A 27,334-nucleotide genomic window follows, 5' to 3' on the forward strand; every position below is an offset into this window, starting at 1 on the left:
GAACAAGGTTTTTCTTATTAATTTTGAATGTTACATTTTCTTGTTAAATCCCAAATAAATGTGGATATTTCTAAACGAAAGCCGGAGACCTCTTCTTCTCCTCGGAAAAACACGACCGCATTGCATTGTGGTATATGGGAGTAACACGTAGGGAACATATGTGTACTCAAATTTTGGGTATTTTAAGTGCACTATATAGGGCATGAAATTAACCAGTGAGAATTGGAACAACACTACAAAATGGCGAGCACCCTATATAGTGCACTAGTATATCCGTGATAGGGAACGATTTCGAACACAGCTACGAGCTGTGTGTCATCAGTGTGTCATCATGACAGCGCCGCCGGCGCCGACGCATCGAAACTTAAATCAGCGGAGGCTCACGCTGGTCCAAGGGGAAGACCATCGTAATCGTTTTTAAGAAAAAAATAGAAAAATTGAATTTTTTTTTCAAAGTGATAAATTATTATAAATAATTAATATTATAAAATTATTATAAAGTTGCCCCCCGATAGCATTGACTATCGGCGATCACTAGGGGGCGCTATCGGACGATGGAAGCTTGTAGACGATTGCCCAAGCCTATTATATACATTTACATATAAGTGTACTTTCATACATATACATAGCTAAACATACGTATACATACTCATACATACGTACACATATTTAACCTATGTACACATACATATACAAATGTACAAATGCACGCACACATAAGCATGTAATGGCAGTGCAAGTACAATTTCAATCGCACGAGCGACATGCTCAAAACGTGTAAGCAAGGGATGCAACCAGCCCTGGTTAGTTTAAACTATGGCATCATGGCTTGGGTGTTCTCATGGTAGAAACAGGGTGCACACCAGCTCCTCCTAACGGCGGAGCTTAAACAATGACATCATTTTTACTACACAAAATATTTTAAATATTAATGGCTAAATACCTTTTAAGACAGTTATTTCATGACTATTGTATTATGATTATTAATCTCATAGGGAAATTATTTCCTGCATTACGATCTTTCCTCGACAGTAAATAGGCTTTGGTTTTAGCCAAAGATAAAGAAATACTTTGTATTTCTCTGTAGGGATCCTTTTCATAATGTTAACAGCCACTCAAAATAATCCTATAAGTGTCAAAAACAAGCTTTTTTAGAGGTTGTATGTATGTTGTCGTAGCGCTATTGCCTCATAGTTACATTGCCATGTAGATCGATAAAACCAAAGTAAATTTTTTTACAAAAAATTGATTGTACAAAATGTTGTTACTTTCTATCTTATGCCTTTGCTAGATTTCTTTTTGTTTTGCCTGAACATTGTCATTGTTTTAGGACAGCACTGGACTGGGCCAAGAACTACCAGCAGAAGATGGCCGAAGATCTGCTCAAGTCCTACATGTAAATGCACTGTTCAAACACGGATATAGAGTCAGTCCATTAGTACTTAAAATATATAAATAAAATATAGATACATATAAATGTATTTCCTCAAAAAGTGCTTGTTTGTGCCTCTGACAGGCTCGGGTCATATTATGTCACAATAGAAAGTATACCCTCAGAGGAGTAAAACTTTTTTATTTAGCTTTCGTTGGTCTGTTTGTTATTAGGTATTTTTACACTGTTGGCTTGGCACACCCTTCAATTTCACTGTCTTGCTTGTGTAAAACCACGGGGGGTGTATTCCGCCTTCGTCAAGGAGCCGGCTTTCTTGGTTAATTTAAGTAGGCGGGGCTACACATAGAGAGTAAACTCCTTTAGAGTAATTTGCATACTCTGAATGTTTTTTATTATTCAAGCCCCTCGCATGCATGAATGAGTAGAGGTCATTTGGCAGTCTAAAAACTACTATTGTGTCCAACGAAGTCTTGATCAAGAAGAAGTCTCACTCTGAAATCTGGTTGTTGCGTTGTTGCAGGGTATTTCCCTACTGTCATTAGAATCTCAACTCTCAATCACCTTAATAACACTAAGCTACACTTTCTCTAGTCAAACACAACACTCTACTCTAAAGTTTCAACCCTTCTCTTCCTGCAAAAACTCAACCTTTTGATACTTCTCCTTGAGCGAGACACGTTTGGACGAAATATTAAACGGACTGTGATCAAGTAGTTCTTTTCGAGGATGTACATTTAGGGGGCGCTATTGCCTCAAAGGATTACATTGCAGCTCATTTTCACAGATGAAGGCTGCAGTTTTCTCACTGAATACAAGACCAATTCAAAATGTTGTCTGTATTAGTCCCATAGACCCAAAATGATTGCAGACTTGGAAAAAAAAGAAAGTTGAAATTGAAGTGTCCGAGAAGCCTAACCCCCGTCCAACATGCCTCATATAGCCAGTGAGGACGAGTTTATGATCAGTCCTTTCACAAAATGTATCTTTGTAATTAGAGGATTCTCAATTGAATTCTCAAATTATGATGATTCTTAACACTGGATCTTTAAGGTAGGCAATAAGTTCCTGCATTTTGCGAAAAATAAATAAATAGGGGTGGCGATCCCGAGTCATTGAAGGAGCCCCGAAGGAATATGGAGCTCAGTGCTCAGGACCGGAACTACCTTCAGGATTATCACTGCAGCTTTAAGAATGACCAGATCCATCTGGACATCATTGTTGACCTGCTCCATTACATCTGCTCAAGCTCTGACGATGGTGAGTAAGGAAGCAGTCTAAAGAGTGAGACACAGCACCAACATCACCAGGAATAAACTAGTCAACACTGGTTTCTTAAGCATTTGACAGAGGTTATTAACAGGGTTCTTTATATAGTTACTCCTTAACTTAAATTAACTTTAAAGTCGAATTCCAAGTGGGATTTCCAAGTTATTTCTGACAAAGTCAAAGTTACGTGTATTGAGCTGGAAAGAGTGCATTTAACTGGACGACATACTGCTGAGAACCCAACCCAACCGATCTCAAAATCTCGAAGAGGGCAAAGAATTCAACAGGAATGAAAGTTTAAATCAACAAGGATTTTTCTGAAGTTCTAAACTAAATAGAGTATAGAGAACTCATACCAGCTTTGAAGGCCACACAAGATCAAGGGGACATAGTACAAGACAACGTTATTCTTTACCCTGCCTCCCAACAGTGAGTGATCCCAGTGAGCCCAAGGAACAGGGGCTTATCAACAGTGGGTACATTTGACCCATCTGTTAAAAGGTCAGGGTGAATATAATTGGAGGCCACCAAACCAAGCCATTGCAATTGCCCCATATCTCCACTAGATACAATTTAAGACGGTGTGTTCTGATTGAAGGCAATTCATCCTGTGGGACTCATGGCTACTATACATAGATTGTTAACACCTTGTGAGGTTTCAAAATAGTGTTCAGACACTGGATTATCCGTTAATGGTGGTTGCAAAAACACATTATTTGTAGTTTTAACTAGGAATAGGGAAGTTTGTTCTTGAAGGTTTTTAGCCCAGAATAATGGTCCTCTTGGAATGAACAGCGTAATAATTTTAGGTTTGATATTAACATAACAAAGGTAGATTGCAGATTTGCCAAAGCTGAAGCCAGCCATGGCAGGAGTAGCAAAGACATTTGCGATATGGTATCGGGGGAAATTAACCAGATTATTGAAGGCATCTTCAAAAAATTAAGACATGGATCGACATGGCAAAAGCATCAGACAGTAACAATACAAACGGCAGCTAACACAACATCATACAATGGATAAAGGGAGCAACCCCAAGGGACGCCCAGGAGCGTAACCACATGGGGGAGGTTGTCCCCCCCTGCTGGCCCCCCAGAAAAAAAAAAAAATGTGTATCCTGAACGGAAAGTCTAAAATGAAATATATGCACTATTAGTTGGATCTAATTTTGACTTATTATTCTTATTCAAAGTGTTATATTTTGACGTTATGAATAAATATTGCACTTAACCCCCCCAGGCCTTCACGATTTGGGGAAAAATAAGAATCATGATTTTTCAGCTTAGAATTGGTATCACGATTCTCTGCCAGGATCTTTCTCATAAAATGTACCGTATTTTCCGCACTATAAGGCGCACCGGAGTATAAGCCGCAGCAGCTAAATTGAATGATGTTTACCTATATAAGCCGCACTGGAGCCCGCCGCTTAAAAATCCATAGATTTAGGAGGCCCCCTAGTGGCCGTTAGCTATAAAATAAATAAATTACCCGCACCGTTTATATAAGCCGCAGAATCGCAAAATGGGAAAAAAGGCGCGGCTTATTGTCCGAGAATTACGGTAATTGTTATTGCACACATGAACCATGACCAAAAAAAAAACGGCACTACCAAACATAGCTTTTAGGGAAAATAACCCCCGTGGACAATCAAGTGCCTCCCCAAATACAAGACTGGCCCGAGCTGGCCACGGCCCACCGCAGTAATAATGTCCTGGCTACTCCCCTGACAACGATGATATATACAAATGAGTATTAAACAACATAGAAATAATACACAATAATAAAAGTTTAATGATTTGTAATACAAGTATTCGTGTTGACACAACAATACATAATGCACCATTTGCCTTAGTGGTCAGCCTTCTTCCTCTCTGTATCACAGTGATGATGTATTTCCCTCTCTAAAGGCGCAGTGCTCATCTTCCTGACTGGGTATGATGAAATCGTGGCACTCAGAGATTGTATTCTGCTTGATGACAGGCGATTTGCAGACAACCCTGAAAGGTAATTGTACATTGTTAATCAATATCTTCAGGATAAACAGGTTATTAGAAGAGCTACCACCACTCTTGACTCTCAAGGTCACCCCATCATAATGTGTTATTATTATTAATGGGTCACATGAAATCCGTAGGAATCCTTTTATATTTGTAAGTACTGTTATTATTTATTATTAGGGGTACTATGAAATCCCTTGTAGGAAAGAAAAAAAAAAGGAACCCTTTTTCTATTTGTTAGTATTATTATTAAAGGAGAAATCCGGTGTAGAATGGATCTGGGATATGTTTAATTTGATAAAGAGTTGGGTTGTTCGTTTGGGAGCAAAAAAAGCGCATGTAGACGCATTCCTAAGTTGGCTGTTTTTAGCCGATTATACCAAAATATGTGCAGTAGAGTCCATGGGACCTATAAGATCGAAAAATATGAATGGGTTTCAATGGAGAGAAAGACATTATTTTCTGGTCCCAGTCTTTATATGCCCTGGATTACACATACGTTTGTTGATTTCAATTATCATTTTTCATGCAAAGAAAACTCAAATAATGTTGGTACAGTCATGGCGATCTCTCTACTCCACTTCACCTCTATTTTCCGAAGGTAGGAAAAAAGCATTGAAAGAGGTGAAAACTATAAGTTGGGGCATGTGTAGAGTTCCAGTTATGCCGATGGGGAGATTGTCGGTCTTGTCCACGCCAGTCGCAGGGAGTGTGCCGTCACATACAAACGTGTAGTCTTTCTCATTTTGTTTTCTCTACAGCCTTTAAAGGGCAACTTCACCCATTTCACATCAGCTTGTATTTTTAGAACCCCCCGCATATTTTTGAATGGTCCAGCATCATTCCCTTATTTTCTGGAGAGACTGGAGAGATCCGTATCGATCTCCAACACTTCCTGTTTTCAATGACGCAATATGACGATTTTTGCGTACAAGAAAATAGGAAGTGGGTGCCACCCCCTAGAGGGGGGTGGGACCCACTGACGCTACAGACCTATTAGAGCAGTGCCAGTGGGTGGGACTTCACCAGCAGAAACTAACATCCACAGCGTCTGAAGCTAAGATAACAGGCTGTTGATAAAACTGAAGTACATTGGCGGAGGGTACTGGATCTGACATAGAAGTTGGCTCCATGCAAAAGTTCACCATTTCGAAAGAAATACAAACGAGGACTACCGTATTTTCCGCATTATAAGGCACACCGGATTATAAGGCGCACCTTTAATGAATGGCCTATTTTAGAACTGTTTTCATATATAGGGCACACCGGATTATAAGGCTCATAGAATAGAAGATACTGCAGTCAAACGTTTGACTGGGGTTGCGTTATGCATCGACTAGACCGAGCTGTGCTAAAGGGAATGTCAACAAAACAGTCAGATAAAGTCAAACTTTATTAAGCGTTCTGACAACTCCGGTCACTCCCATGGTAACGATGTTCAAACCTTAATGTGCATATTAACAATATCTCATCAATATCTGATCAATATCCATATCTCTTAACAATAAGCTCACTTTTCAGTTCATTCCACGTCTACGAATCCCTCGAATTCTTGTGTGTCCGAATTGAACAGTTGGGCGAGTACGGCATCCAACATGCCCGGATCCCTCTCGTCATTATCCGAGTCAGTGTCGCTGCTGTTGCCTGGCAGTTCAGTGATTATTCCTGCCTTCGTGAAAGCTTGGACCACAGTTGAGACTGTTATATCAGCCCAGGCATCCACGATCCATTGGCAGATAGTGGCGTAAGTCGCCTGGCGCTGTCTCCCCGTCTTGGTGACTTGGTGACGTGATGTTTGCCTTCTTGGCCCCGTCCACACGAAGCCGATTTTTTGGGTGAAACCGTATAATGCTACTGCCACACCAAACGCGTGTAACTTGTCCAACTTGACGCTTGATCATTGTGTCACAAAAATGGTTCAACGCGCCAACGCGCCTGTGGCTGCGCTGGATTTAGGAGTCCGAGGTAGGAAACCCAAACGCCGCCGTGTTAGGGTGCATGATAGAGTTTAGATCGGGTTAGATTAAATAATCTCGGATATAAATAACAATAATCGGGTTAAATAACTTCACATGGTGTGTCTGGTGTGTTTCCAGCATTCGTAGTGTTGATCAGCAGATAGTCCGCCAAGACGTTGAGGTTGCTTAGCAACCAGAGACGCTGTCCATGCAAGTGAATGGAGCGTTCCCTCTTCGTCATAACTATCAAACCAAACATCCTTCACATTCAACGAGCGAACATGATGAAAGTAAAATGCACATTTCTTGCTATAAATGTTTACATAAACGCATTTAATGGCGTAACTATGTTACTATTTCCACCCAGAATAAAGAAAGATGTCGGCCGTATGCTTCTGTGCAAGCGTCACTACTCTCTGCCAGTGACGTCGGGTCAAGCTCCACGCTGATTTGTTCCATTAGTAGATGGAACAAGGAGGTGTCCGATAGGCGGAGATGATCAGCGGGAGTGGCCGCCAGCGAAGCTGTGCATGGTGGGAGTTGTTGTCTTCAATCCACAAGCGCCAAAAAGTCACTTTCTGCCTTTTCTCGGTCAAGACGGCACCAAATTAGAATTTTATTTTATTATTAGACTACATATAGGACCCAATTTCAATACATATTCATGCCTCCACCGGTGAAATGCTCCTTTAACTGAACAATTGCACAATAAACGGTCAAAATCTTGACATGAAAGATTAACATTTAATTCCACAAACATATGTGTAATCCGGGGCATATAAAGACTGGGACCAGAAGGTAATTACTTTCTCTCCATTGAAACCAATTCATATTTTTCGATCTCATAGGTCCCATGGGCTCGACCGGAAGGGGCGTGACTTTGCCACTATAAGTATTTACTTTTGTGTACATCCAACATTACTCATGATGAACAACTTTCTAAACGCACCAAACACCCACCATCACCTGATTCCGAGGCGGTACAAGCTGCAAACTTGGCACACATGTAGGTGACACTGGGACCATTTGGACGAACAATCAAAGCAAAAATAACTAATATCGGGGAAACTGTTGTGGATAATCACAACTAGGGCTGTTTCGGGAGTTGAATATCATTAGAATAGTAAAACAAACTATACTAATCAAATGCTGAAATTTCTATTTGAATTTTTTATCAATGTGTTGGCTAATGTAAGCAAATCTCGCCTTTCTCGACTTTTTGCCTAGAGACGATAGTTTCCCTGTTCAATAACTTAAACAGGCGATCACCTTTTTCATAGAAATTCTGATCCAAAACTAAACTGTTGCGAATCAACTGCACTTTATGTTCACCTAAATTGTGTAATTAAACAATTGCTTGTACTGCCGACTGCTATCGAGATTAATGATTAATACATATAACAGGTGGTGATAATTATAGGCTTATGATTGTAGTTTACCACTATGGATGATCAATACATATAACAGATAGGTCTAATTATAGCTCTCGGATTGTAGTTTACCTCTATGGATGATCAATACATATAACAGATAGTGATAATTATTGCTCTAGGATTGTATTTTACTACTATGGGATAGAATAAGAACACTTAGTTGATGAAAGTAAATCTGTCTGTCCAAGTACTGTGTCCATGTCCTACAACTTGTATAGTGGCCATGTTGACTATAACAAAGATGCCCAAATTTGATTGGTTAAAGCGATTTATTTGCTTGGGATGTAAACGGACGGTCAAGAGGCTGTGCTGATATTATATTATTTACCAGGCAAGATTTTGTTTGTAGAATGTCCTCTAGTGGACAGAACGTTTAATAGTGGTATTGGCAATGCAGCTGCTTGTGTTTACATTGTATAGGTACATAGTAAACATTTATAAGAGAGGTCAAGGAAGCCGAAGTTGGAAAGATAAAGACTTTATTATCCATTGTAACAAGTTGCAACAAATCCAAAGATGGTTTTCAAAAATCTGTGTGGCCATCATAAAGCCCCCTTACTTCTTCCTGTCAGGATGGGGTGAGCCAGACAAAGAGAGGTCAACAGCTTTATGGGGTCAACCTGGAGGCTAATTAAACTTGCTTCGTCTGCTGTGCAATGCTGTGTAAGAGTTATTCTGTTTGAGTCCAACCGTGACCAAATAATAAGAATATTTGTGGCATACGGAACAAAATATAAAGCAATCTGCAATGATGTATATGACAGGGCCATGGTAACCATACTTGTCATACCATGCAAGACCTATACTGTGTCTGAAATCGCACACTTCTATACTTACACTTACCTTTTTGAGTGCAATTTGCGCAAAAACGGAGAGTGTGCAAAAAAAACGCAGTGCACTGGAAGTACCTCGGTGACACACTCAAAACTATCTAAAACTTGAGTGTGGACCGATGGACACTTTCCAACCTCAATGGCCGCCATCTTGTTTACGTAGCGGAGGGGGCAGGAATTTCAAATCTGACATTGTAACAGTAAAAAAAAGAAAATATATATATTTACAGTTTGAGTTGATTAGTACTATACAGTGCTAAACTAAATGCAGATAAAATCGATAGAAATCCATTGTTGGTAATTTAAATTGATAGCTATTAAAATTATGCGAATGCGAATTATGGAAATTATCACAGAAAAGGAACCGTCACACTGCAAACTAGGGCTGGGCGATATTTCGAAAATATGCGATGTATCGCGAGATGTTCTCCAGGGGATGTATAAAATGCCCCTGTCGCGAACATCGAATACAAATTGGCACACAATGTTTATTTTTGCCGCCGCCGGCATACTCGTTGTGCTTTCACGCAACAGGGCGACAAGATCTCATACAAAGTGAACGTAGGGAAGCGTATCGGGCTAAATTTTTATTCGCGCCACACTTTCGCCGTGCACAGGCGAGCGCGTTCACGAGGATTTGTGGCGCGACAAATTCGCTTGAGTTGAAATATTTCAACTTTGATGCGAATTTCGCGTGATGACAGCCAATCAGCGTTCAATAGCGTGGCTACTGAGTGACATGTGTAACGTAACAGCCAACCAGTGTTCAACTGTCAAACTCGGTGCAGTGCAGTCCGGGGTGAACTGCAGCATGGAGGAGAAAGTGATTGTTTTCGTTTGCGACTCCCGGAGCTCTATATATAATTATATATAATATAATTGTTTATATAATATCGCGGCCAAAAGCTCTGTGCGCCTCCGGATGGCCGTAGCGTGGGGAGCTCATAGGGATTGGGCTTCTCGGGGTTTGTTTAACGCACAGTGTTCCCTTCTCTCGCTCTTTCCTGTGGCTCTCTAAACACACTCATTCCCCCGCCCATTGCGAATCCACGAGATTCTCATGGACGCGCGTGTGTGACGTAGTCTGGAAGGCGCGCTGCTGTAGGTGTGTGTACCTCCGACCGGTGAGTGAGAACAGCCAGAGAGAGAAAAAAGGATGGAAACTGAGGATTTGGTTTCGAAAAAGAATAGCACTGGATCCTTCATCTGGCAGTGTATATATAATAATTAATAGTCAAACTGTTAATAAATAATTGACGGTTTGAATAAATGCTGTGTTGGTAAATCTAACTTGCTGTGATTTTCCTTTTCTTATGTGCAAGTTCTAAATTGTTCCAATAGAAAGCACTAATGAGTTTAAACGCAAAAGTTGTTTCATGTAATCTACATGCAGACTTATGTTTCAGTAATACTAGAATTATTACCGACGTAACATTATGCCAGACATGGTTGAATCGAGCATTTATGATGTGCTCTAGAGGAAATTCAAAATATATCAAGATATATATATCGTGTATCGAGATATAGTAAAAAAATATCGAGATATTCATTTTGGCCCATATCGCCCAGCCCTACTGCAAACTCATTTCTGGTATGTGCGCGAAGGCTGTTTTGACTGTAGAAAGGAGAGCACTGCTCCTTTTAGTACCACATTTTCCGCAGTATAAGGCGCACCTTCAATGAATGGCCTATTTTAGAACTGTTTTCAGATATAGGGCGCAACGGATTATAAGGCGCATAGAATAGAAGATACTGCAGTCAAACGTTTGACTGGGGTTGCGTTATGCATCCACTAGACCGAGCTGTGCTAAAGGGAATGTCAACAAAACAGTCAGATAAAGTCAAACTTTATTAAGCGTTCTGACAACTCCGTTCACTCCCATGGTAACGATGTTCAAACGTTAATGTGCATATTAACAATATCTCCCAGCCTTGTTCACTCTTCTCCCAAACGTGGAGGGGAACTTTTCCCTGATTCAGTAAACACGTAGTAAAAGAAACAGTCTGATACCACTAAATCAAACGTTAGTGCATTCACAATATAGTAACTCTCTAAATTGTTCAACTTACGTATAAAACATAGTTTTATACGTAGTGCATTCACAATAACTCAACGTTGTTCAAACGTTAATGTGCATATTCACAATATCTCCCAGCCTTGTTCAGTTGTAAACACGTAAAAGAGACACAGTCTGATACCGCTAATTCAAACATTAGTGCATAACTCAACATTGTTCAGTTACATATAACACGTAAAGCTCACTTTTTCGGTTCATTCCCCGTCCACGAATCCCTCGAATTCTTCTTCTTCAGTGTCCGAATTGAACAGTTGGCCGAGGCTACGGCATCCAACATGCCCGGCTCCCTCTCGTCATTATCCGATTCAGTGTCGCTGCTTTAAATTGTGTCCCTGGCTGCATAACAATTTCCCTCTTTAGGGACAATGAATAACTTGAACTTGATCTGAAAGAAGCCTTGTTTATAGTGCATCTTTTTTAACATTCAATATTTCAACCTACTATGAACCATAGCAACTCCAACCCTTTCATTGACTTCATGTCTTGCATGTCAGAGCTTCCATCTAGAAGGGAGATCTTTGCATAATAGTTCCTGACCATTTAACAATAATTGTCACAGAAGGTTTCATTCCAACTGTTAGTTTCTAACAACTAACTTTATGTTTAGTTATTTTAACATGAGTTTAATTCATGTTTGTATACTCCAAATTGAATGATTGGCTATGGATTACAAAAAAAAAGTATTCAAATGATTTAGAATGTTTGGATGGGTGAATGTCATTTGTTACAATTACAGGTACCAGCTATTCACACTCCACTCAAACATGCAGCCACAGGACCAACAGAAGGCCATGCAGAAATCTCCAGAAGGTGTCCGCAAATTGGTAAATATGCATATTTGTGCCAATCCTATGCTGGAAAGGGCATTTATAGCTGGCTAGTATTTTATTGAGATATGTGGATTAGTGGTGATACATAATCCACCTCACCTGCCATTTAGCCAGGTGACATTTTCTTCAGCATGTGGGATGCATTTGTGTGCCTTGCTTTTGCATGAATAATTGTAAAGGTCCCCTGGCATGCTAGTTTATGGCTGCCTATATATAGGTCTTAGTGGGCCCTGAATACATTATTTGAAGACGTTCAAGAAATTCAGCCTTGGTGCAGAATTACAGCCGCTACGAGCCAATCCCACATGGTCTTTCCATAAACGTGCCATTTTTTAGAGGCGGGTCAAGGTAGAGGGTGGGGGTGTGGTACTGAGCAGCTTGCGGCAACGCTAGCAGGTGCTCTGTTTACAGTGGATGTATCACAATCAAGAGACGCACAATGGCGAGGCGCACACAGCCTTTGGCTGTGTTCTGTAAATACTTTAGAACTCTCTGGGTGCTCCGGCAGGAGTCCTGGAGCTCTATATCTAAATAATATCATATTATACATAGATATCTGTATCATATAATATATATTATCACGGCCAAAAGCTGTGTGCGCCTCCAGACGATATAATGAATCTCAAATGACTGCGTCAGGTTCTCAGACATCTCTCGTTCTTCCAATTCCACATCAATCTGAAGTTGACTGAACCGCGACATGGAGAACAAAGGGATTGTGCCCGCGATTGTCTACCGCCAGAGCCCCACTGACCGCTGCCGAGGCACCACCGCCTCGGAAGCGGTCAGAGTTGCCTCGCGGCGGCGGGCAGCAGGGCTCCGGGGGAGACAATCGTGGGCAACAATCTCTTTCTCCTCCATTTCGAGGTTCATGTTCTTCAGGGAGGCAAAGCCAAAGTTCCTTTCCCCAAATTCCTTCTCAACCATGGCGGAGATATCCCCCACTACAGGTCTCGTTGTGGAAAACCAGAGACTTATGCGCCATAAAAAGCGGTTATCAAATTAACAAAGAAGTGTACAACACTTGCGTTACAGTGTGTGTATTCTAGGGTTGTCACGTTACCAGAATTTCAGTAGTTGATACCAATCCCTGTGAATTTCCACGATTTTCGATACTAATTCGATGCCACAACTTTTAAAAGAAAAAACAGGACCCATGTACTTTTAAATTCACTAATTTATTGAAAACTGCTTCAAAATGTCAAGTATTTAACACCACTGTTCTTCAACATCTTTTGCACAGAATTTAAATTGCAGTACCAGCTGCCAACAGACATTAAAAAAAGACCAGGAGTGGCCTATAGCCATCCAGTCTTAAAACAAACAATACTGTGCTTATAAATATGGTCATAAGAACAACAATAGTCAACTATTTAATATTAAAAAAAGAACAGCAGTGGCGTGGAGCCTTCAAGTATATAAAACAAACAATATTGTTCTTATAAATATGCAAATAAATAACAACAGTGGTGTGGAGCCTGATCTCGCATAATTAAAACCTCTAATGCTAGGTTCCAACAGGCATAACTTAAGGAATTATTGAACTTCTTTGTCAGTTCCAGGTTTTTTGAAAGGAACACCAACATGGCAATGTTTTCTTGGGTCAGTCTTGACCGTCTTGGACTGACAATCAAGCCAGAAGTACTGAAAACTCTACCAGAAGCACAACTTGATGCAGCAATGCACAGATACTTACTGGCAAAATCAGGGAGCTGAGGTAGACTACGTGCATTTGTTTTCAACCCGGAAAGTGGTTCCTCAGCACTGATTTCTGGCTTTTTTTTTTTTTATACCTGATACTCATCTTTCGGCTTATCGCTTCGGAGCAGGGGTTCTCCAGGAGTTTAGGGGATAGCACCACTGCCTTTCTTTTCTCCTTGGATACTTGACAGCAGTCGTCTCAAGTCACCCTTCTGCTTTTTCTGTGGCCTAACTAGGTTTGAGTCCTCATCCTGTCCTGGGTCTGGCACATGGCTTTGACTTCTGTTAGGCTCAGCAAGTCCTCCTACTTGGTCCAGGAGACATTGTTTGACTTCCTCCTTAAGCGAAACAAACATGTCCTTAAACCTAGGGTCAAGGTAGGTGGCACTGTTCAAAATGAGCAGCAACTGCTTGTCATCATTAACACGCACATTTGATCATCTCTGATGGCACTCTTCATCTCCACAGCAAGAGTCTTTCTCTTCATCATTGAGAGATGTGAACATTTTCCATGTCAGGGGCAAGACAGATGAGAGAGTGGTGTGCTGCCCATCACTTAATGCATCAGTGAAGGGACTCAATGGTCCGAGGACTTCTTTCAGGGTTTCTAAAATTGTAATGTCAGTGCCTTTGGGCATCGGATGCCAATTCTTCCGGTCTTCTGCCAGCACTGCACACACAGCTTGCTGCTGCTCCAGAAATCTCTCTACCATGTCATATGATGAATTCCAACGAGTGGGTTCATCATGTATGAGTTTATGTTCTTGGAGTGAGAGTTCTTTCTGTTAGTTGACGTGAACGTTTTGGTGATCGGGTGAAGGCAGATATTGTTTTACGAAGCCTTGACAATGCTGCAGATACTGCAGTTAATATCAATGGCTTTGTTGACTGCAAGGTGGAGAGTATGACCAAAACAAGGAATCCACGTGAAGTCATCTTTAAAGGCCTTCTTGTTGTTGGAGGCATTCTGTTGTTATGCCCGCCATTCTTGAAATGTCAAACTACCAATCCTCTATTTTCTCTTCAAAGGCTTCCTTCAGATTCTCACCTGAACTGATAAAGATTAAAAAATAATAATAATAAAATGAATTTATTTCAAACAAACCATGTTCTGTTTTAAAATGCTAATAAGCTGAGTAAGTTCTTTAATTACATACCTGTTTGATCTGTGTCCAGGCCACTACAGCCTAAACACCATGAGTGCATCTCCCATGACTTGGTTATGTACTGCATAGTGATAGACATGAAGGTTTGTGCAGTTCTGCTTGTCCACAGGTCAGTTGTGCAGGCATAGTACGGTTCCTATTTGAGATGCTGGTTGATGAGTTCTCTAGTTTCAGTGTAGATTCTGAGGATCTCTGTGTACATGAAATAGTTTCTGCTATGTAACGGATATTTGGCGTTGAGTTGCTCAAGCATCTGGCGAAATCCATATTTTTCTACATTGTAGATGGGGACTTGGTCCATGCACAGAAACTCTGCTACTGCAGAGTTTCTGCCTCATTGAATTTGAGTCATATTTTCTCTGCCTTTCAAAAGCTGCAGTGATTTTTGGCTGTGTTAGTGTGTGACTTTCTTCCTGTTTCTCCTGGTCTGGCTCACACTGTTACTGTACAGCACACCTGCAAACATGTCGCTTTTCGGCGACAATCGCCGTTTTCTTGGTCAATTGGGTCATCCACGTGAATCGCGTAGATCCATCGGAATCTCAGCACTGGCTTCAGAATCTTGAAGCACACGAGCCAACTGAGCTCGCCTTTGGATTTGAAGTAGGGGTGTAGACCTACGGTATAGAAAGTACACCAGTGGGAATTTGCGCTACGGTATGGATTTTGACGTTACCGTGACACCGGTGTGACCGGTAGACAATGTTGTGTGTAACGCGTAACAAAGTAACTAATGCGTTAATACAGTAACCTAACTACTTTATCATGTAAAAAGTGAAGTTACGCGCAACTACTGAAAATATGGTAACGAAACATACCGGTAGTTCCTTTTTCAATTCGGCACCACGTTACTTTTCCCAGGGACAGATTGACAGCTGCCTTCTCAGGCAGTATGCTATTGCGCAAGCACGCAGGCGCGCAGCAAGCGCTCCTGCGTGCTTGCGCAATAGTCCCTTCACAAGCTCTCATTCCACAACGTACGAGACTGACGCTGGTAGCGTGAAGCTGTCTCTGCAATCAGACATTGCTTCCGCAGGCATTTTGAAAGCCAGTCCTTACAACAAAGTGCCAGTGGTGGAACGAGATGACAAACGCCGTCACTGTTTACCTGTCGATAGAAAATGTCGATAGAAAGGGCTTTAAAGAGATGGTCAAATCACTCGATCCCAGGTACGCGTTACATGCCCGCACACCCTTCAGCCAATTTGAGATGCCAAAACTATACGGCAAGGTCCGCAAGCAAGTGGAGAAACAAATCCATGCTGTTAAACGTTAGTGTTTTTCAGAGATGGAAGTAACCTGAGAAAAGATAAAAAAAAAAAAAATGCGGTTTTGCAGCCTGTCCAGTATTTTACCCCTTCAGAGGTATTTATATCGAAATTAGAAGATAAAATGAACATACCGTGATATAATACCGTTACCGTCTATGCCTCAAATCATACCGTGATATACATTTTAGTCCATACCTTACAGCCCTAATTTGAAGGAACTATCTTGTGTTAAATTTGAGGTAAGTCAAGTATTTTGGAGCAAGAACAGCTATTTGTTTGCTTGATTCAACTAACGTTAGCTACCGCTTTTTTAATGTGATTTAATTTACAATAATATTGTATTTTTAGGACTGAGTTAACGCCGAGTACTGCACGAACGTAGACCTTGCATAAAGTTTGTAAATTCTAACATAGGGCTATTTAGATAAATAATCTGGTAAGGGTGTTGTCTTAAGCTAATACACCAACAGCAAATTTCTGTATAATAAAGGGCTACATTTTGCATCGAAGTCTGTCATTAGAAATCGTTCCATTGTATTGTGTTCTACAACCTCCGTAATGAATTTTCACGCTAAATCCCGTCCAGGGTAGCTCAGAATTTGAGTAGCCGTATACTTCGAACACAGAACACAGATCAGTCCTTGGACCGATGATCCCCCCCCCCCCAGCAGGTCTGGTAAAGGAAAACAAAACAAAAAACTTTTAGTTTAATCATGTCACCTTACGTATAATGACGCAGACAGTATCATTACATTACTTTAAACATCTACATGAGGGAGCGACTGAGCGAGAGAGTAGACTCTCATGCCCAAATGTACAATGTACATGTACAATGTGACACAACAGTGATAGTAAACGGAAACCCACTCACCTTGAATTCTCTAAACAACTTAGCCCCTCTTGTCGACGAGCCGACGTGTGACACCTGCTGAGGACGGCAGGTTTTCTTCTTCAGCGCCGCTGACTGCTCTGTGCTGCTTTCACACGTATACTGCCCCCGTCAGTTCCGCCAAGAATCGACCCAGCTCGCCGAGTGAAAAGTTGTATTTTCGGTTCTGACGTTGCCAGAAAAAAGCAAGTATCGAATTTGGCGGGCCAAATTCTCTAAGCGGGCAAGGCAGAGAAAGGGGAGGTAACTTTCCTTTTTCAAAGGCGGAGCAAGATACCTAGTGGTCGTTTCACACGCCATTTCCAGCTACTCAGGGACCATAGGCAGCCTAGGGGAACTCATATTAATGTTAGAGACCTTAGAGCAACAGACTTTGGTAAAGTAGGTTACGAATTAATCGGCTGTGAGGGAGAAAGGAACGTGATGGGTCGGGGAGGGCGGAAGAGAACACGGAAAACAGTTTCCTTGGGTAGGAGTTGATGTCAGTCCGGTAGAAGGCAGATTTTTCTGTTGACACAGTGGCGGTGAAATATTTGATCTTTCACATTTCCTCTCAGCTGCCCGCGACTCAGCAAAGGATGGGGGGGGGGGCATGGATCGTGCTGGTCTAGAGTAGAAGGGACCGAGGGAGTCCGAGGAGGAGAGGGAGGATATCATACATTTCGAGGCTTCCGCGTTGGACATTTGAGAGAAATGTTAGTGATGAGAGATGGAAGTGAAGACAGGGCAGTTGGTGCAAAAGTAGAGGAAGAGAGAGATTTCAGGTTACGGCGGGTGGTGGCATGAGGATTACGGAGGAGGGAGGGGGAGGACTTCAAGGGGAGAGAGAAAGCAACAAAGTGATGGTCAGACACAGGGAGAGGGTTAACGGAGAGAGCCGAGGTACCACAGGAGGAACTTGTGTATATCAGGTCAAGTAGGTTCCCGACCCGGTGGGTGGGAGGAGAAGGGGACGTAAAACTCTGTTACTGCAGGCAAGTGCAACTTCTCTGGCAGGATGTTGAAGTCGCCAAGAACTACAAGTGGTGTGCCATCTTCAGGAGAGCAGCTGAGAAGGGCATCCATCTCATTGTACAAGTCGCGAAGGGGACCTGGTGGACGATTGATCGTCATAATGTAGTTAGATAGGAAGGGTAAAAGCGACAGGATGAAATTGAAATGCAGATCTGATCAATTGTTCCGGAACACTTCACGTTCCACCTCCAAATGTGGGGTCCGGACTTAGCCGTGATTAAACCTCGCCCTAACAAAAGGGGACTGTCGGCAGTGGAAACGCAAGCCGTAACTGAGCTGCGCCTAGCCGCACCTACACTACCGGACCTAATCGCACTGCGCCTTGCCGCACCCACTGGTGGAAACTCGCCGTTATTTCCTGTCCTCGGATAACATGCTACGTGATAAATGGTACCCCAAACGCATCTATTCCTTTCCCAAAAGTGATAACGTAAAGGAAATAACTATAAACATACACGTACTGTAGGATTACTGACTTAAGCTGTTGTACAAAGGTCTGGGCTGGTTAGCAGTCAAGAAGAAATGAGAGAGAGCAGATGAAAGATGCATTAAGTGAATTGACTGGAATTATTGGGTGCAACCAATCATCCAGGTGGCATCTGGATCCTTATTCTGAATGCTCTGGATCTTTAAAGAGAGAGCCACAGAAAAAGAAAATATGGGAAGAATAACAACAAAAACAAAGAAAGTGAATGATAAGAGGCAATCATGTAACACAGAGGCAGCCCAATGTTGTATTTATTATGTTAGTGGGTGGGAACTATTTCAAACAGGGATAATGATTTCCATTTAGATGTTTGTAAAACAAGACTCATTAGATAGTACTGACACTATACAAGTCAATGAAAGATTTAAAATAATTAACTTGTTGTACTCCGGTTTACAGATTCTTTCTACGAGTATAGCTGAGACAAGCATCACCATTAAAGATGTGGTCTTTGTCATCGACTCAGGAAAAGTCAAAGAGGTAATATAGTAGATTTTCAAGGAGATGATTTAAAAAAAGATTTGGTTTATACAATTTGATTATTTTGATATAGAAATTGTTTGGGTCCATGGCACAAGTGAATTGGATATCGAAGGCCAGTGTTCTACAAAGAATGGGGAGGTAAAGTAATCATCTTGGTTATTTCTGTTTTGCATGCAAGATCTTATTTTTTGAGCTGTGAATCTGATGTTCATTTCATTAATCTAGTTCATTCCCTTGCTTATGTGTTGACAGGGCTGGGCGATGCAAGCCTGGTATGTACTTTGGCCTCTACAGCCAGGCCCAGTTTGATAATATGACAGAATTCCCGGTTCCGCAACTTCAAAGGATGCCTATGCAGGTACATGATGTGTACATACCATTATCCTTTTGGCACATTTGAGTGCTAGCATGTTAGCCTGCTAATAGGCCAGAGCTTTTTCAGGCATTAGGTGTGCAAGACGTATGCATTATTAGCCACCTAGTCATGATAGGTACCGCCATAAGAAACTCTCATGGTGAAAACTCTGGGCAAGATTTGAGGACTTGAGTAATTTGGTCCTATTTTGTCATCCGAACAATTTGTGTTTGTCAGGAACTATGTCTCTACACTAAACTACTGGTTCCTGTTCACTGCTCTGTGGCCGAGTTCCTGTCCAAAGCACCCGAGCCGCCACACATTCACATCATCAATGATGCTGTTCAGATGCTAAAGGTACGTAGAGGTAGCGAACATGTGTCCGAACAGCCCTGTTTATCAAGCCAATGTGCTCACCACTCTAATCTGTGTGTAGTGGTCTCGTCAGTATGCCAAAGGTTAAAGGTAAGTTATGGTAAAATATTAGATTTCTGTAGCGAGGGGAAAGCAGAAAAACCAAACAAAATACATTGTTTAATGACATTGTAGAGTGGAAACATGGGAGATTTTCGAGACCTTTGCTGGTGAAAACCTGGTTGCCATTAGCTTGCTTGCAATGTTGGTGGCGTATGGGGCATTAGTACGTGAGATTGAAGTTGTTTCAAGGTGTGAAAATCTGATCCAGGCAGAATCATGTCCACGGATGAGTTAAATGTATTAAAGTTTTATTGAGCTTACCTTTAGTCATGTTTATTCTCCTTATTCCTTTTCATTCTAATGAAAAAGCCACAAGTATCATAACTTGCATTAGAGTTGACATACCACACAGCTGTAGATTAGGGTTGCCGCGGTATACGGTATTACCGGTGTTACCGGTGTTGAGGCCAACACCGAGTAATCTGTGTTGCACACCGGCACACCGTTTTTTTTTTGTTTTTTTTTACAGTAATAAAATACAAATTCAGTAAAAATGAATAATATAATTATAATCAAGAAAATTTAAATGTGTAGAATAGGCCACAGTTCTGCTCTGTGCCGGAGAATTGGGGCGCCGTGAATTGACGAGCTTCCTTACATGACCGGTAACCATAGCAACGCCGGTAAACAAACCCCACGAAGCCCAATCCCTACGAGAGCTCCCCGCGCTACGGCCATCCGGAGGCGCACAGAGCTTTTGGCCGTGATATTATGATATATATATTATACTATTATATATAGAACGTTATAAGGTATATGGTCGATAGGGTTTACATGTGGTCGATAGGGTTTACATGTGGTCGATAGTGTTTAAATGTGGGCGATAGTGTTTAAATGTGGGCGATAGTGTTTAAATGTGGTCGATAGGGTTTACATGTGGTCCATAGTGTTTAAATGTGGGCGATAGTGTTCACATGTGGTCGATAGGGTTTACATGTGGTCCATAGTGTTTAAAAATGGTCGATAGTGTTTGCATGTGGACTGTGGTCGATAGTGTTTAAATGTGATCGTTAGTGTTTAATTATGGTCGATAGTGTTTAAATGTTCTTTTCCCTCTCTCCACCTCATCCCTCACTCTCCACCTCAAGCTGGTGTGTGGTGAGCGTTCTGGCGCCGATTGGCTGCCGTGCATCACCCAAATGGGTGCTACATACTGGTGGTGGTTAGTGAGGTCGTCCCCCCCGTCCCCCCCCCTTCACTGTAGGCGTCTTTGAGTGTCTAGAAAAGCGCTAAATAAATTCAATGAATTATTATTATTATTATTATTATTATTATAAGACGCCGAGAATTGGCGCGCTGCCAGCCGCTGTCACCGAGTGTGAGAGGAGAGTTGACGGAGAAGATGGCGGTTGACCTATAGTTACACAGTTAATACCGTTTATACCGGTAATACCGGTGTTGACACGAGCGTATTACTCGGTGTGAAAATGACCACGCCGCGGCAACCCTACTGTAGATTATTATGTGGGGTCGCCCAGCTCTACCACCCATGTCGAAACAATCATACAAGAAATAAGCGATTCGTAACATATAAATCAGTGCATCAACTGATTCTTGGTCATTTTAAATCAATTCAGGGTCCCATGTATTGATTTAGTCACATCTGTGTTAATCCAACCAGATACCGATTCGTATCAGTGAATCGTTACACCCCTAGAAAACACTATTTAAAACACTCTTGTTCTAAATAGAGTCCTAACTGTGGAACTATGGAACAACTGTACCGTTGGTTATATAGAGAGCTGCCTCCATCTAACAGAGCTAGGTAAAAGGCATGAGGTGTAAGAACAGAGGCTCAGAGTTTGGGAAGTTATGGTATATAACTCCATTGTTTAATCACTTATTCTGGTGGGCCTTAAGCAGATCATTTGAACATTATAATGGTAGGTATTAAGTTAGCCGAGGCCTACTGCCCATAGCTAAACTAAAGCAGACTTACAGGTTGTTATCCTAAATCTACAGCTCGCGTGTCTTCAACAACGTCGTGTTGGCCGTTCTTTATGTTGAGAGAATTAAGAGTTTTTTTATGTTCATTCGCAGTTAGATAATTAAAAATGTTAGATAATTTAGAGTCCCTTTATGTTCAATTGCAGTTACTACGCACAGAGACCCCTTTAGAATAATTTGCATACTGTGAATGATTTGTTTATATTTTTATTCAAGCCTCTCGCATGCAAGAAGGAGTAGACTACATCTGAGTGTAGGCTACAAATGCCATTAACTATTTCCAAGTGCAAATTTCGCCAAGTGCAGTGCAAGGTCATGATTCAGTGTAGAACTAGTTAAGCAGAACTACTAGTAGAACATTTAAGAAAATTATACCGAAAAAAACGACTACCCAAGTCCTGCCCCTGGAACCTGAACGCCGTCTAATTGTATTTACAAGAAAATAAAACCCCCAACATGTGTAGGGTTCGAAAGGGCCCATTCGGGAGCGAAATCAAGACGGTATATTAATTCGGAGAGTGTAAACTCGCGGACCATGCTGGGAAACAGTTTCAAATTAGAAACAAATGCTTTCTGGATCTCCCTCAGTTTTCCCGACAACCATTCAATCAACCACGACCGTAACCAAGCCTTGTTAGTCCTCGCTACCTCGGCTGGGGCAGTGTTAGCAAACTTTCTCCTACCTTCTCTCTCCATCCCCCCAAAGCTTGCTAATTACGTGATTGCATAGTCTGAGAAATGGACCTAGATCTCTCTAGCCTTCCAATGAGCGTTTTTAAGAAACAATGTGTTTTAGAGTTGTTTTAAAAAGTGCATATTGTACCTTTTAATTGTCATCAAATAAAACACTAGTTTTAATTGGAGAAACAATATGGACAATATTGTCCTACAATAATCTGTAAAATGTAGTAGACAATTACAGCAGAGCAACAACACCCATTATATTTTATAATAAGCCTATTGATTGAATGTGTACACAATCGCACTTTAAATTCAAGGCTTAGGTAAAGTACTTCTTGTAAAAGTGTCTCTCTGTGCTCCCCTGCAGAATATAGAGGCCATGAACCCTTGTGAGGACCTGACCGACCTCGGTCACCATCTGGCTGATCTCTCCATAGATCCATACCTTGGCAAGATGGTGCTGTGTGCCATAGTGCTCAAGTGCTTGGATCCTGTCTTGACCATCGCCTGCACACTGGCCAACAATGAACCATTCACACTTCCTACTCACGCCTCTCAGAAAAAGGCTGCTATACTCAGCAGAAAGTGGTTCGCTGCCAATACCTTCAGTGACCACATGGCTCTTTTGAGAACTTTTCAGGTCAAATAAATATTGCATATTAAGGGGAATTGAATGTTCTATCAATCTAAATCTGGGTAAATTTGAAGGGGCTAGCATTGAAAATAAGTTGTATTTAACCTTATGGTATGATTGCCCATAAACTTCGCTCATTATGTCTTCTGTACTTAGGCATGGCAGAAGGCCCGCACTGATGGCTCGGAGCGATCATTCTGTGAGAAGAATTTTCTGTCACAGGCAACCATGGAGATCATCATTATGATGCGAACACAACTGCTTGGACAACTCCGTGCAATTGGTAAGTGCTATTTTTGTCTTTCTATCTATACACCTAACAAAGATCATAAAGGATTAAAGATATTAAAGCTAGATAAAGATATTGAGTATCAGCCTTTTTGTCAGCACTACAAAAAGGCGGTAGTAGCTAAGGAGGTAGAGCAGGTTGGCTGGTAACCGCAAGGTTGTTAGTTCAATCTCTGGCTCCTCCTAGCTGAGTGTTGAGGTGTCCCTGAGCAAGGCATCTAACCCTAACTCTTCCCGACAAGCTGGCTTTAGCCTTTGCATGGCTGACTCCGCCGTCGGTGTGTGTATGAATGGGTGATTGTGAGGCAATATTGTAAAGCGCTTTGGGTGGCCACTGGTTACAGAAAAAGCGCTATATAAATGCAGTCCATTTACCATTTACTACATGTGAGAATGGTGTTTCTTGCTGCAAACAGCTGATCTACAGCATTATGTTCATTGATCATTAAGTTGTAAAATATAAATTGCACGAAGTTGAGTGAGAAGTAAACTGAATTCCTACAACAAAGAAAAGATTAGCTTTGTTGCCTCTATGAAAAGAAAATACAGTAGCACAATCAGTATATCTTAGCATGAGTAGGAGGATGCAGATTTCGATAGCCCATTTTCACAATTAACGTCTCCCAAGTGTTGCATAACCTCCCAAATTCAGGTTACCCATAATTCATATGAAGAGCATCATTTAAGCATTTACAGGGTTTTTGCGGGGTTGTTAAAGGTATTAAAAGGTAGTAAATGAAATTAGCCCAAATTGAGGCCATTAAAATAACAAACGTCATCTGATGAGGTATTCAATTTCCAAAAAGGCCTATGAGTTTTTCAATTTGTGTAATTTACGTGCAGGCCTATCTCCTAAAATTACTTAAACTTGCGTGGATTTATTTTTATGTTGCGAGTAGGACCTGAGTGATATCAATGATGTCACGGTGATGGTGCGTGCGCTGAAACAACTGGATATACCCGGCTGGCTTGCTGCCAGACCACTTCGCGAGTTTGCTTCTGTTAGTTCAAAGTCATTTGAAAGACAATGGGGAAATGCAAATTTTTGGACCTCTGGCAGGAGCAATCGATATTTAAAGACTTGTACGGTATAAACGTATAGGAGGATTATTTTTTTATCAACCCAGCGGATACGCGAGCAGAATGATCGCAAAAATAACATTTGTTTGACCATGGCAATCTCTCTGTGGTTAATGAGAAGTTGCAGTGTTAATTAGCGATGTTGTCAGCTTACTGTTACATTAAACTGTAATCAGAAAACGCGGTTATACGCTATAGGCCCTATAGTAGGCTGGGACGAATTTCAAATTATAAATATGTAGACTTTACGTGAAATGTCTGTCACGATTCCCATAGAAACTTATTGCGCGGTAATTATTCTTCAAAACGAGAGCTGGTAAATTGTGAAAAATGTATTAAACTAATCGGACCAACGCGGTTATATGCTATACGCAGGTGTTTCAAACTCAATTTACCTGGGGGGCCGCTGGAGGTAGTCTGGGTGAGGCTGGGCCACATCAAGTATTCCAAAAAAAAGTTCAAATATCCAGTCTTCTCTAGCTTTACTATTGACAGCAACATGAATGCTTTTTTGAACATGAATGGCTCTTTTGAACATGAACGGCTCTTTAAAACATGAACCTTCGTCAGAACATGAGCTGTCCTGCTGAACATATGGCTAAGCTTGCCTACTCCTTACTGCCAGAGACCTGGCAGCGCTTCCTCTCACACAGCTGAGGCCCATTTGGCTTGAGAGAGGAAGCAGTTGAGACCCTCAGGATGGCTTGAAGATGCTCATCAGTAAGTTTGGACGTGTACTTTGACTTATTGAAGTTCATGGTGGAGAAGAGCTTTCACACAGATATGTGCTCCCAAAAAGGCACACGGTCCGCTTGAACATCCTGCAAAGCTCAGGGAAGGTGGGGGGGGCAATTCTCTCAAAAATTGTCCAAGCTTGTCTACTTTTCCACTCACCTCCCTGAACTTGGCTTTGAGTTTAGAATTGCAGTGCAGGCCAATGAGGTCCATTTGAAGCAGAGCAGGGGCATCTTGCACATCGAAAGAGAAGGAGTCAGCAAAAATTTGAAAAGTGGCTATGTGTCTTGAAGTCTGCAAACCTTTGATCAAATTCCTCCTGTAGTTTCACAATGGCATCAGCATACTTCAACAGTGAATAGTGTGCCCTCATACATGAGTGCCTTGCATGCTGGGAAATGGCAGAGGTTTGTCTGAGAGAGCTGGTCTTTCCATAAGACGAGTTTTGCGTAGAATGCTCTCTCGTTGTCATAGGCAGCACTGACATGCAGCCCATGGCCTTGTAACTTCTTGTTCAGTACATTCAGCTCCTGTGTGATGTCAACAAGAAAAGCCAAGTCCATGAGCCATTTGGGATCACTTTGCACAGGAACAGCCGTCCCAACCTTCTCCATGAAGGCAATCACTTCTGCTCTCAACTCAAAAAATCGCTTCAAGACGTTTCCCCTGCTGAGCCAGCATACCTCTGAAGTAGAGCCCATCCTCATATGCTGACTCTTATTTCCTCCAGAAAGGCGCTTAACATCCGGTGCTTTAATCCCCTGGATCTGATATGGTTGATGCATTTCACAACCACAGACATCACATTGTCAAACTTCAGGCATTTGCTGCAAAGGGCCTGCTGATGGATAATTCAGTGCAGAGCAATGGCCTCCTCCACACCCTCCTCTTCCAGTTTTCTTTGGACAAGGGCCACCAGTCCATTTTTCCTCCCTGTCATTGATGGCGCTCCATCTGTTGTTATTCCAGCAAACCTCTTCCATGGCAAACCGGCATCAACAATGGCATCACACTGCTAGCGGAATACATCCTGAGACAGTGGTCTGGCCATGCATTGGACTCACTGTGAGCAACTCCTCTATCACTTCAAAATTCTCTTCAACACCACGGACATAGATCGCAAGCTGTGCAGTGCCAGTGATGTCTGTGCTCTCATCAAGAGCAACTGAGTATGCATGGAAACGTTATGCTTTCTCACGCAGTTGATCATATATGTTATTTGAGAGGTCAGAAATATGTTCTGCCACTGTGTTGGCTGAAAGGCTGATGTTGCTAAACTGACCCTTCTTTTTCCGGACAAACTATACTAGCAGCCAGTAACATGCACTTTTTGACGAACTCGCCTTCTTTGAATGGTTTTAGTTATATGGCAATAGTTATAACTGGTGACTTCAATTTCCGTACTGATGATTTGAATGACAAGTATGCAATACATCGTTTTACCATTTTGGACACATTTGAACTGTCTCAACATGGGAGAAAGCCTTGTTTTTTTTTTATAAATATTTTATTACCGACATACTGACAAAATCAAATACTGTCAAAAAGCGCTATTTAAATGTACTTTTAAAAAATGCCATCTCCTTTCTTTGACCTCTAAGCCCAGGTTTGCTGCTGATGATCTTGTTGAAAACTTTATTTAGAAAATTGCGAAAGTTATAGATGTCATTGCACCTTATAAGGTTAAACGATTTCTGGAAAGCAAAATGCACCCTGGAGAAAAGCTGGCCCGTAACGACCCAGCAAAAAAAGTATGCAGTAAGGTTGAACACATCTAGCATTAATCAAAACTTCATTTTCACTCCAATATTATTAAAACCAATGCAAAAATTGTTGAAAGCAACAATGACAGGTGCCTACTGTATGACCGACAGCATTATAATAGGCCTGTCATGCCATATCTCAAAGTATGGTTGGTTGAGATTGGACTTGAACCAGCGACCCCATGGTCATAAGTCTGACACAATAACACTACGCTATAGGGATGGGCCGATAGTCGATCCTATCGACTATAAACGATGGATGGATTCCAATCTTCGATGATCTGAAGTTGCCGATAAAAATATATATATTTTTTTTGCCCTGCCGTATTCACTCAGTGCTGCGAGAGGAGAGGGGAGGGGCTCGAAACCTACCGGTCTGCTCGCACGGCGAAATTACATCAAACCCCGCTGCACCATTTCCGGGTCACAGCTGTGGTACATGAGCTGTGTTCAAAATCGTTCCCTATTCACTCACTCACTATTCCCTATAGTGTTCATGATATAATGCACTACATAGGGAACGAACAAACGAGAATTCGGACGCTACGCTGAACATTTCTGAACGTCATTTGCGT

At 41.6% G+C, this 27,334-nt stretch overlaps 1 protein-coding gene across 3 annotated transcripts in view; it reads left to right on the forward strand.

Moving 5' to 3' along the window:
• ythdc2 (YTH domain containing 2) overlaps window positions 1-27,334 on the forward strand; it is a 166,435-nt gene that overhangs the window by 102,025 nt on the left and 37,076 nt on the right. For all 3 annotated transcript variants that reach the window (XM_030364496.1, XM_030364498.1, XM_030364497.1), the window contains exons 14-23: window positions 1,331-1,396; window positions 2,487-2,650; window positions 4,567-4,663; window positions 11,695-11,782; window positions 18,716-18,796; window positions 18,870-18,937; window positions 19,052-19,157; window positions 19,392-19,511; window positions 22,627-22,899; window positions 23,050-23,176. In XM_030364496.1, coding sequence (XP_030220356.1) covers window positions 1,331-1,396; window positions 2,487-2,650; window positions 4,567-4,663; window positions 11,695-11,782; window positions 18,716-18,796; window positions 18,870-18,937; window positions 19,052-19,157; window positions 19,392-19,511; window positions 22,627-22,899; window positions 23,050-23,176 — 1,190 coding nt within the window. The remainder of the gene's footprint in view (window positions 1-1,330; window positions 1,397-2,486; window positions 2,651-4,566; window positions 4,664-11,694; window positions 11,783-18,715; window positions 18,797-18,869; window positions 18,938-19,051; window positions 19,158-19,391; window positions 19,512-22,626; window positions 22,900-23,049; window positions 23,177-27,334) is intronic.

This window comes from Gadus morhua, chromosome 8 (assembly GCF_902167405.1).
Source record: "Gadus morhua chromosome 8, gadMor3.0, whole genome shotgun sequence".
NCBI lineage: Eukaryota > Metazoa > Chordata > Actinopteri > Gadiformes > Gadidae > Gadus > Gadus morhua.